General features: G+C 43.6%; 1 protein-coding gene across 9 annotated transcripts in view; it reads left to right on the top strand.

Moving 5' to 3' along the window:
- The window catches only part of zeb2b (zinc finger E-box binding homeobox 2b), a 112089-nt gene extending 106057 nt beyond the window's left edge, over nucleotides 1–6032 (top strand). For 7 of the 9 annotated variants that reach the window (XM_035636729.2, XM_035636720.2, XM_035636711.2 and 4 more), the window contains 2 exons: nucleotides 1853–2033; nucleotides 3808–6032. In XM_035636729.2, the coding sequence (XP_035492622.1) occupies nucleotides 1853–2033; nucleotides 3808–4379 (753 nt within the window). In that variant the 3' untranslated portion in view covers nucleotides 4380–6032. The remainder of the gene's footprint in view (nucleotides 1–1852; nucleotides 2034–3807) is intronic. The other 2 variants (XM_035636760.2, XM_035636789.2) reach the window with 1 other exon arrangement.
- Nucleotides 6033–12741: the final 6709 nt, after the last annotated feature.

The following is a 12741-nucleotide window of genomic DNA, read 5'->3' on the forward strand; positions in this document are numbered from 1 at the left end:
AGACGAGAGACACGCTCACCTGAGGTAGACTGACCTGGCAGAGGCAGTGGAGATAAACATGTGCGACACGAACCCAGGGTGGAAGAAATTGGTGTCATTGGAGACGGGGAGGATTTTGGTAGTTCAGCTGTATATAGCCTAAAATTGATATATCAGTAATGATAATAGTAATAATATCAGTCAGCGATAGAGGGAGTTTATCATGTTAATCAATTATATTAGTCAATTATGGCAAAAAAAGCAAAACATTTGCTGGTGTTTGTATAATTTTAAATGGATTATCTCATCCTGCCATAATGAGTCTCCAACTCCTTTCACAGAGTTTCATTTATAGACGTCTGGATGTTAGTGAGGAGATTTATGATTGTTTCTCAATGGACTAATAACTGTTTTGAAGGTATTCCACACTAAACTCTGACCCACAAAAAATATTTTTTTACCTCGACAAAACCGCAATTCAATCATAAAGACACATCGGGTGTCTAGATAACGGGGACAACGTTGGCCCTAAAATCTAATCTCAGCAACGCGCTAATTGTTACCACTCTCGCCGCTGTAAATTTGACCCGCTGCTTGTGTGTGTAATACATTAATGCTCCAGACACCAGTGCTCTCCCAGCCCCGGCCCTCAACTCAGATAGGTTGTTATTAAATATGGGTGAAAGGCCTTTGTAAAAATGACAAAGGTGAGCCCCGGAGCTGTGCACTTCTCTGAAATTTCCCTGTCGCAAATTTGCCGCATTTTAAAGACAGAGCCGAAGCCAAAATGAGCTTCTACATGTGGATTAATAATGCACAGTCTCCATGTTCATTACCAGTGAATGCTGAGGGCTGTTTAACATAGAGGGAACCATTTTGATGAGGGGAGGAAAAAAAAGTATTAATAATGTTTCCTATTCTAAGTTATTAAATTAGATTTTAAAAATACAGCTACGGGCGTTTAGTTCAAATTGATTGCAGAGTGATAGTGGCCCCTTCTTAAAACACAGTGCAGGGCCGTCCACACGTTATCACGCACATATTCATTAAAGAAAGCTTTGGTGGCTCAATATTGGTCCATCAAGGTGCACCTTATGATTTTAATCACTATATGAGTTTGCAGTTTTTTTCCAGAATGGCCCAGCGCTGCCTCCTCTCTCGTTCTAATATCCTCCTCCATCAATTCAGGCTCAGGACTAATCTTCATCATAAAAGAGAAATTTAAAGGAACCTGTGCAAAATTAGAACGCATTGAATGCGCCATTATGTCCGAGCGTGTTGGTAATAGATGGGCGACATTACTCAGGGGCTGAAAGTTTTATAAGAAATCAAGGCTGGCGTGTGCCGGCAATGAAAGATTCATGAGAACATGATTGTTTGGGATGTACAGTTGAGTTTATTGTTTCATCTAGTGACATTAAGTGCCACAGATGGTAATTTCCTTTAATATTAAGTAACAAAAACTATATCTGTACACTTTTGCGTCTATGTACGTATTTATTCGTATTTGCAATCTTTGCAGATGAACACAAATATGTTCTTGTTCATCTTAGCCACAAATGATAAAACAGAGTCAACAACAAACATTAATTTTGCATAAGCAATAATTGCAGCTTCTGAATGGATGAATATCTGCAACTCAAAGCATTGTTTTTTATTAGGTAATATCTTTCTCTGATAGCTGTATTTTGCATTTCTTCTCCCAGAGACCACCTGCAGCTATTCCAATTATTCCAAACAAACTGGCTAACTTTTCTTTTCCCCCCTCATTGTTAATCAATTTACAGAAACCCCTTTATCACACACCAAATTCATTATTGTTTTTTTGTTTTTCTCTCTCTCTCTCTTTTGTTGTCGTTTTTCTTTTCCAAAGGGGGACCTGCTCGACGGTACACCAGATTACATGTCAGGGCTGGACGACATGACAGACCCCGACTCCTGTCTGTCACGGAAGAAGATTAAGAAGACCGAAAGTGGTATGTACGCGTGTGACTTGTGCGACAAAACATTCCAGAAGAGCAGTTCCCTTCTCAGACACAAATATGAACACACAGGTATATACTGTTCTAGACCCTTATTTTAATCCCCAATGCTTTTTTTATGTTTTAAATGTTTGTGTTGCCAAATCCTCTCAGTATGAATCTTTATTTTATGTTACCCCCCTCCCCCCTCCCCCTTTCTCCTTCCTTCTTTCACTGTTTGACCCCAGTTGTATTTGTAAACCAGCGCCTAACTTTCTTTTTCATTGACAGGTTGTTAACATGCAATGTACTGTATTTCAAGCGTTGTGTGTTCTTTTCTTAAAATATTAATAGAGTATAATCAGTAATTAATGCAGGTAGGCAAGCAAAGGGAGACCCGAGCTTTTCAAGTGATTGTACTTTTTTTCCCCCAATCATATCCTGCTGTATTAACCATTTTGTTATCTCAAAAGACACACATCAATTCACCTAGATGTATAAAGCCAGCGAAAGGCTCCTAATGCCTTTATCGGCCCCATTATTGGAGATAGATCACATCAACGGGGTAGCGCTCAGAAGCTTCAGAGCACTGATAACAAGTCTTTCATTATAGTTATTATACAGAGAACCTCTTTCACGAGGTTGCATCATTTATTTTATCCACTATCTGTAGCAGAGCGCTCAGTTTTTTTTTATTCAAGTTATCTGGTCGCACATGAAAGGGAGGGAGGGTGCACTGTCAGAACAGCGCGGAACTCCTTAAAAAGAAAAGAAAGAGGGGGGTGCGTTATCTCCAGAATGCCCCAGCATCTCACGCGCTTTCATGTGTTTTGTTGCGTGCGCGTATTTGTTTTTAACAACATTACGTGGCTCAGAAGTGAAGTGCAGTCGCACTGGCCAGATGTTGGACAGAAGTGCAGTTTCGAAGGGCGCGTTGGCTGGAGGACGCGAGTGTCAGATGGGAGTCATGCGATCTGTGCGAGACAGACCGCCATGTTTCCACACGTGTTGAGCAGCAGTGACCGAGAAAAGAAAAAAAAAGAAGCCAAAATTAGACGTTCGGAGACTCAACAGATATGCTTTTGAAAAAAAAAGAAAAAAAAATCACTATAGCAAATGAACACAAGTGTGTGAAGAAGTTCAGGTCAAAAAGTAGCAGCAAGTGCTTTTGGAATAAAGAGAAAATGTAAAAGCAGCCGTGCGGCCACATGTCAAGCCGGAGGACATTTATTTAGCCAGACAGTTTATGGCATCGTGTCATAAAACTATCTCACCCTGCCCTTGTGGCCAGCTTGGGTTTCTCATTTCTGCCTTGGCATCCAAAGCGTCCCGTCACATTTGCTAGACGGGGGAACCCCAACCCAAAACCCTAATGGAGGGCCCGGCGTCATCATGAACTTGAATTGTGTTCGGAGATAAGCAGGGCGACCCCTCGGAGCCTCCCCCCCGTCCTCCGGCCCATCTCGGATTTGTTTACTCCATTGTCGCGCCTCCTCTGTTTGTTTGCTTTGCAGTAGTTTATTTGTGTTGCATCCGTCAGTGTGGCACGCAGGCCTAAAATAAGTAGTTGTGGTTGAGTTTCTCCATGCTTTAACCGCGGGAGGGAATTTCCATAATGTAGGGCCCCGAATGCGAGCGCACTTTCTCATCCCGTTCGCAATCTGAATAAACAAATAGCGCTAAGTCGTAAGTCAAGGTTGAAATTGAATGCTCTGTGATGTCATTTTACTCCATGTCAATTCATCAGAGTTTTTCCTCAATGTGTTTTTTTATTCTTTCCTTTGACTTTTGTGTGATGTGTTGTACCAGCAGGACGAGCGAGGCAGGCCACTCACGATCCCGCTCTGTTTTCTTTGTGTCTCCCCAGGAAAGAGGCCTCACCAGTGTCAGATCTGCAAGAAAGCATTCAAACACAAACACCATCTCATCGAGCACTCCAGGCTGCACTCGGGGGAGAAGCCCTACCAGTGCGACAAGTGCGGGAAGAGGTTCTCTCACTCCGGCTCCTACTCGCAGCACATGAACCACCGCTACTCCTACTGCAAGCGGGAGGCCGAGGAGCGGGAGGCGGCTGAGAGGGAGGCCCGCGAGAAGGGCCACTTGGAGCCCACTGAGCTAATGATGAGCCGGGCATACTTGCAGGGCATGACGCCTCAGGGTTACCCGGAGATGGCGGAGCGCGAAGCCATCCTGAGGCACGACGCCGTGAACGGAGGGATCAGAGAGGGACGCAAGGAAGTGGATGGAACGTATGCCAAGTTGGGACGGAGAGAGGACGAGTTTGAGGAGGAGGAGGAGGAGATCAAGAGCATGGACACGGACCCGGACACGTTGAGGGACGAGGAGGAGAACGGAGAGCACTCGATGGACGATAGCTCGCTGGACGGCAAAACGGAAACCAAATCGGATCACGAGGACACGATGGAGGACGGCATGTAATCGGCGGCGGCGGCGGCGGCGGCGGCGGCATTTCAAAAGCTTCTCATCTTAAAAAAAGTTTTAAGTTTCTCTCTTTCGGTTCAGTATTACTTACATGGGTTTAAAACACCGTTTTAAGCTGTACGTGCACGTGCCTGAAGCTTCCGGGAAGCTTCCTTTGACAGACCCCTCGGACGGGGGAGAGGGGCGGGACGATGTCTGCCAAACAAGACATTGACTCAAAAATCAATCCAGAGGAGGCGTTGAGGGAAGGGAGGCATGGGTTTGTGAAATAAGCTGCATTATGCAAACCGAACAATGAACAAACAAATACATTTCAAACAAATGTACAGTACTAAGGCCTAAAAATATGTGTGGTGCTAACCTCCTCGAATAAACCCCCCGTGTTCCATAGTATTTATAGCACAACTAGTGACTTGTACAAATTGCACTCCGCTTCTATAATCATGAACAAAAATAATAAAAAAGTATCACCTATGTATATATTTATACAGTGTTGGAAAAAGAGCAGTAGTGTCTGCACTACAGTCCTTCGATATTACCTTTTGTTATCACCTACTCACCCAATGGTGTCGTCTTTAGTTTTGCCCTGTCGCCCCCGGTCACAAGCATCTCCAGCCACACTGTTTTAGGCCTCTTGAATCAACTTCACATGAAGGAATTGAAACAAAAGACTGTATGAAGGAGCTCAGAGGGTGTTTTTTTTATTAGAGGATGAAGTTTTAAAAAAAGACCTTCGTTTTAAGGGAAAATACAGTTTATGGACAGATGGTGTGTGTGGGGGGAGAAAAAAAATGAAGGATGAAGCCTTTGTAAGGTGTTTTTGATAAGAAAAAAAAAAGAAGCCTTATATGCAAACCTTTTAACCTGTGTGTTTTCTGCAAGTGCCACCCTCGTATTGTGTAAAAGGAAGGTTACTTTTTTTTTCCCACCAGCTTCAGTATTATGAAATGGTTCATCGTTGTTATTTGAAGCACCCGTGTCAGTATTAAGAATTATAGGCATCAGTTCCTTAGTTTACATTATGTTGTGCAATGTTTTCTCAGTTTCTTTCTCTTCTAACTTTGTCAGTATTACACCAAACCATTTTTTCTTTTTTCTTTTTTGGAAAAAAACAGCAAATCGCATTCATTTTATTTGTAGGTTGGAATAAAAAACAACATTATTTATGTGGCCCATTTTATATTTCCTTAATTTTATTTATTTCATACTGTTGTGTACAGTACTATAGTTCTTCAATATATAGATATATTTTAGTAAAAAGGAACATGGTGTCGATCATAGGGGCAAATTTTACGTAAAGAGAGCATTTATTGTGTTTTGAAACATTGTGAAATGCGAAGTTTAATCTTATTTTATTTTATTTGCTTTATTTTCCAGCTACTGGGAAATTCCAAATTTGGGAACTTTTATACAATTGTGAAAACACTGTATTTTCGACTGAAAAAAAAAATTCCACTTTCTTCATCTTTGTTTCTTTTTTTAAACTTAAAAAAAATGAAGAGGGACTGTTAAATACTATGTATGATATCATGACTGAAGAAGAATCTTTCCTGAAATGTCTTTGTAAAAGTATTATTGAATTCTTAATTTGTAATTTCTCTTGAAAATGACCCTGCTCGAATAAAAGTAGCCAAATTACAGAGTACCAAACCCTCGGCGCTTCATGTTTATTCACAGCGAACAAACCGTGTGGTTCGCCTGGCAGCGTCCGTCCCGAGTCACTTCACATTCGCTCCGAAACGGGAGAAACTGGAAATCTTTTTTTTCCTCGTACCCAGTTTGCACAGAAACTGCTGAGGATCAGGCTCTGCTTCTCGTTATTATGTTAATTACGTACAGTTTCAATTCTCATTTTCAAATGGATCAAAGTGAACCGACCCGGACCCTGCTGCTTATTACGTCTCATTTAGATGATTGAGTAAAGTATTCCACATTGTTTTCCACCTGTATTTGTTCTACACTTTCTTACCAGTCACAACAATCTATAGGGCCCAGCTGTACATACTTCAACACTGGCCCGTTTTATATATTATTTTTCATGACCTACGTATTTGCATCCTATTTTGGAAGATTTTATAGGATTTTTTTTTTTTTTTTAAACTTTATGTGTGGCATTCTGCATTCTGTAGAAGTTTTTATTCTAGCATAGGGGGAGTTTATGACAATAAACTAGTGTCAATTGATAATAGAAGCCAATTAATCTGACTGAAAATTTTAATTATATAATCCATTAAGTTATTTATGAAATAAAAGGCAGCCTCTCAAAAGTGAATATCTTTATGTTCAGGACTTTTAGCCTGTCTAAACATTAAGGCTCAACAATACAACATTACATTATCGATGATGGAAATAATTGTGAGTTGCAACACTCAGACTCTCTGTACTTTTTGCAATTTGCTCACTTATCGACACAGGATCTGTTCATTCCTCCAGCCGCTAACCGCGCACGTCTCCTCTCCATATCTCATTTTGAAATTTTACTCGGGCCTGACAGGTGGACTCCAGCAGCGGAGTTCTCCCTCGCCGATGAAGGAGACGCTCGACTCCATTAGCCACTCACGCTGCGTTATGCAGATTAAAAGCAACATCAAAAGGCCGAGATGAAAGAAGCAAAGGTTGAGCAATGCCAAACATCAGAACGCACTTTGCATATTCCGATTTTCCCATCGATCGGCGGGCCATCGGATCATTCGTGGACCATCCTGTAGATAAAAGAGGGGGGTCTTAAATGATTAGCTGATGAATCTGATAATGTGCTGTGAAGCGCCCCGGACAATTACACATGCGCAAAAAAAAAGAGAAAGAAAGAAATGAGGCTTTGTGTCGAGACCAGCGAGCGGGGAATCCTCCGGAGTATATCACTATCATTAAGGGAGAAATTTCAACCTTCCTCTACTTTTACATTTCGCATCTATTAGACTTGCACACACACACACACCCGCGCGCGCTCGAGTCCACTGGTCTCCGACTTCACAGGCAACTAAGGGGGAGGTCAAAGGTCAAGATGGATGTAATGAAATATTCCTGCAACCCTTAGAGTAACGCATTCCGAGTGGAATGCTGAAATGGGAAACAGAAAGGAAAGATAGGGAAGGAAAAATTACATTTATTAGATCATGATAACCTGAGGACCCACAATACACACACTTTTGAAGTGTTTCAGCTTCATACAGCAGATAACTACTCCATAACGTTGCCGTACAGTTTATTTATCCATCAGTTGTCTGTATGAATTCCAGGTTTCACTCTCTGAATAGCTGCCGATACTGATGCCGGCCCAGTCTAGTCTTACATCTGCTGATCAATACTGTCTCAGAGTATTAGCCCGGGCTCTGTGGAAAAATGGCTTTTAATTGCAATCAGGCATCATGATCGTGGCCGTGAATTGATTTTTTGTGTGTGTGTATTTAATATCGAAAACTGTTAATCAGATGATCAGTTTGAAAATGGATTGGTTTTCATTTTACTGTGCTTTGGACCAGGCCCCCGCTAATGCGTAAAAGCCAAATCCCGTTTTACATTTTCTAAGCAGATATTTAAAATGTTAAAAACCTGCCTGCACCTCATTCCCATGTGAACATAAAAAACCTGTTTGGTTTGTGCTCTCAGGCATCAGCACGGTGATTCTGATCTGCTCCCATGTACAAACGGTGTTCGGAGCGTTGCCCAGCGTATAGAAAATATAAACAGGAAAAAAACAAAAAAACATCTCGAGTGTGTAGAAGTAATTCATATGAGTGTCATGCCGCCATATGCCCGGGCCAGATTGGTGGTGTATTTTGGACAGCTGAGCTCCGATGATTCACTGCTGGGCCTTGTACGGACCAAAGCTAAGTGTACATTTTGCCTCAGGCTATACTCTGCTGCCTCCATGGATACACTTAGTAGTAGAATCATCTCGTTTGCATTGAAAACACTTTTTTCTTGTCCAGTTTTATTCATCTTCTTGCTGTACCTGCGTTTCTCACCCTTCCAGAGACGAAACCGTTCATTTCTCATGTGCCGTCTGCACTAAAGGCACAGTGGCTCTCGGTTGTCAAGTCAACTTTATTTATATGCAGCTTCAAAAAAAAAACACAAAAACCGAGCGCGTAAATGTGCTTTAAGAAGCAGGGAGGGTTACAGTATGGAAAAAAGAAGGGAGGCAGAGCACGGAACATCAGCGAGCGAAATGAAGACGTAAGGGGAAAAAAGATCACGCTTTAATGCACAAATAAAGAGTGATAGAGCATGACAACACATCGGAGGCGAACGAATGAAAATAGGTCTGAGGTTTGGTCGCGACTGGGGAGTTGAAGTGTATTTTTTCCATGTTGAAGTCAGTCTGAGCTGCGCTGGGGAACAGATCAGTCCCTGAAAGACAAAAAAAACGAAATCTCAGTGCTAGTTTAGGAAGAGAGCTTCCTCGTGAAGATGTCTGATATATACAACGTTTACCGTTAAGTATCGACTTCGAGCTTTCCTTAGACTCCGACTGACTTTGTTCAGGAGGAGGTTCCATCTCACCAGAGGTGGATGACACTGGGTGATGAAGGTCAACGCTGAACACGTACATTGCCCGAATGAACACATTTTATTTATCCCTCCGCGCCATGGAATGAGGGTTTTGGGAAAAAAGTGCAAGGATGCTCTCGCACTTTTGACCTCATTAAATCATTTACATATGCCCATATGCCACCCGGACCATTCGTGAGGGCACATGAAGGACGGGGCCCGGGCAAAGAGGAGAGACGGAGCGCTCCTCCGACCTGGCACCCGGAGAGAGAAAGTTCAATGACACGCGGGGAGAAAAAGCACCAAGTGACCAGCAGGGATTAGCCAATCAGAGCGTCAGAAGAGCGGCCAGCTGTTCATTCTGGCCGGAGCGAAAAGAGCCCCGTGGCAGGTGGTGCAGCCCGGTGCCAGCGGTGCTACAGAGGAGGAAGGGGGAGGAAAAGGGTGAGCCGACGAAGAAGACGATTAAAGAAACGTCATTGCATTACTTCTGGACTGTGTCCTCTCTTTTTCTTTTCTTTTTTTTTTTTTATCCTGACTGTAAATTGCTTTGCCTAGCATTATTATGCATTCATATTCCAGGGGCACAAGAATATCTCCGAAAGAGCTTCAAAAGTCCATCACTTGACCGAAGGAGCTCGGCCTTTTGTTGACATGTGCCTTTTTATTTTCTTTCTTTAATGGGTCCAAAATGCTTCCCAACGTATATAAACAAAAAAGCAGTCAAGTGAAAGTATATATGTATATATACATATATATATATATATCCAGATAATCTAAAGACACTTCTGCAGACTGACATGTGAACTGGGGGTGACCGCGTGAGTCCGAGGGGAAAGAGTCGCGCCGCGGCCCTCCCCAGTGAATGCAGCAGCTGCGGAGCGTCACAAAGACAACAATGCTCTCTCCATCACCGGGGGGCTCGGTGCGCCGCGGCGACGTTGGACAGCTCTGCAAAGGACCCCCGCGTGGAATTTTATTAATTTGCATTTATGGTTTCGTGCTCTCGCTCCCGCCGACGTGTACGCCGCACGTTTTGGCGCAGCGGAGTTCACGGTATGGCAATGGTTGAAAACCCAGGCGCCTGCGGGGACCCGGGAGGGACGGACAGATCGGCTGCCGGTGGGCTCAAGGTGAAGTGATGTAAAAATGAATGTGCACAAAACAAGGCAGAGCACACACATTGACATTAATTGTACATTAAACCAAGGTTTTAGTCACTCAACAGTTTAAATCCACGTTGAGGAAGTATTTACGTTGAACCCGACATGCTCAGAGGCCAACGAGACCCTGCTGATTGAGAACTCCCTACTGGCCGACACGTTGTGGTGACCGGCCATTTTAGTTTTAAAAGTAGCTCAAAGTAGCTCACTTTGTCAACATGATGTACCGGGGCGACACATTCACCGACATCCTCCTTCGCGAATCCAGTGAGGGAGAGTCAACTGCTGTCAGGACAAAGAACACAAAGCCACTGACAGGAAGAAGTGGTCATTTTTAGTTTGTGGCCTCAGAGCTCATTGTGTTGCCCACAGTCAACGTTTGCCGGGTCGACGTCCATGGCAGGAGGGCTACTGCAGACCTGACACGCACAACGGCAACAAAATGACGCCACAGGTAGGTGTCTGAAATGTGCTGCATGTGCTCTGTGTTCTCTCTTTTATCATGGCTGAGTTCAGCGTGTGTGAGATCTCGATACCAATACGACGCTGTGTGATTGGCAATGAAGAGAGGAAACATGGAGGGAGTTACTTTCAATTCAAAGTTATCACAGTACAATGCCACAGCTCGGAGGAAGACAGCAGAAACAGCTGATCTGTGGGTTGAATGTTCGCTACATCACAACTTATTTGGCATAGTCGTTTCCATTTTGCATTTTGCGCATCAACTCTTTTCAAAAGGTAAAATCCACCTTGAGGGAGCGTATCAAATTTTTTTGCGAATAAGAAGGACTTTTTTTCCCCGCCCTTTGCCATTTTCCATCATCTTTTCTAATCCAATACTTCAAAATGCGCATAAAATGATGGATGTGTGTGTGAGAGAATGACTGAATGCGACCTCTAGCTTTGAGAGGTCGATAAGACCAGAAAAGGGTTCATAAACGCAGTCCATGCATTTGCAGTGTGAGAGAGTTGCGTTTTAGACTTAGCGAATAGTGAACTGTGGGGAAATTGAACTGGATCCCCCACGAGCTCAGTGGCCATTTTCTCAGCTCATACGCCCGAAACGTCACAACCAAAAACTCCACGCCGTCATTATTACGTTTGATCCTCGCTGTGCTCTCGGTGTGTTTGTCTGAGTCAGACTTTCCTCTTGCTCGGCCCAGTCAGGAGCACTGACTCCTTCGGTGAAACGAACGCCCGATGCCAGTCGCAGGCTTGTTGCGTGACGACGGAGGCTTCCATCAGCACTCAAAGGAAATGGTCCCTGTCAGTCTGTCCGTCGTTCACCCAGCCTCCCCGTTCTCTCCCTCCGAGGGGTAAGTGATTATGTGTTTTGCCAATGCGTTTGTGGAAATCTTTTGATATGCACAAACACAGATTCGCATGCGCCGGCAACAGCGGCTTTTTGGGCTGACGGCTGATTAGGATGCCGGCTCATGGCTGAGCCCACAGGGCCCCAGCTGGGAGCAGGGAACATCGCTCATTACACAGTTTCTAGAGCTGGGGAGGGGGGCGGAGGCAGGGGGGCTAATTCACACTGCGGTGCAGCATGCCAGTGTAGGTGTAATCATATCATTCTAAATCACCGGTCAGCTACACGCCCGCGAAGCCGCGACTCGTGCCAGAGGGCCGGCTGGAGCCTGATTAAAGCTCAGCCAAAGACAAAGTCACACGTCCTTAACCTCATCAGAGGAGATGTTAAGCAAACCATCACTTACCCGTCAAGGTGCGAGGCTCGCCCCGCTGAGACCCCCGGCCCCTGAATGAATTTTCAACCTTCTTCCCTCTCCTTTCTTGTAAATTAGAGCTTTCCTTCTCTGGGAGCGCCATGCATTTTTTATGAAGGCCTCGTGGTCGATGGTGGATGGCTGCCTGGGCGTTCCCATCACTAATATGCCACTGTCCCCTTGATTTAATTAGAAGTTGGGCCCCAGTATTTTCGACAAGGAAATATCTGCTCTAATTAAGCGGTATACTTCACCAGAGAACGAGGAGACGATGCGGGGTTAATGTGGTCATAAAAAATCCATGATTTCTTGCCCTTTGCCCTCCTTTTTTTTGGCACGTTTCCCTAAAAATTTCAAGCAAATGAACTTCAAATGTGTTCTTCCTCTCTGTGTATTTTTGTCTTCCGCACAGGTCAATTACTTTTTTGGGGGGGGTTGGTTTATGATTATTCATGCTAAAGAGAATCCCAGACGTTAATGGACTTAGCACTGTGTTGTACTCCCTCACTGGAAATAGATAATTACTCCATAGAGGAGACGAACCTTTGCAGTTCCAACCTTCCTGCGGAAAAGGAATGAATGTGGCGTTACATGTATGTAATTTCTTAAAGGAAACATTCCCTCTGTAGCCTGCAGGGATTAGGGCTAATGACAGAAGTTAATTATATTAAGAGTAATTTTCAAAAAAACAGTTCATGAACTGCAAATTATACTTAAAATTGCTCCTTAATGCTCTTAACTGTAATTAAATTGCCTAATATCTTAAGAAAATGAACGCGTGGCACGGGAGTAATGGTCGAAGGGAACTTTTAGGGAGTTCAGCGGTTAATGGGCCGTGGATGTAATCAGTAATGTGATATCCGGATTGTGTGTTTTTAAGAATTCAGGGTTTTCATTCAAAAACAACACAATCGGTAATGACAATAAGAAATTGGTAAAAAAACAAACATTCAGTGTGATGTACTGCGTAGCTGA

Source organism: Scophthalmus maximus, chromosome 1, assembly GCF_022379125.1.
Source record: "Scophthalmus maximus strain ysfricsl-2021 chromosome 1, ASM2237912v1, whole genome shotgun sequence".
NCBI lineage: Eukaryota > Metazoa > Chordata > Actinopteri > Pleuronectiformes > Scophthalmidae > Scophthalmus > Scophthalmus maximus.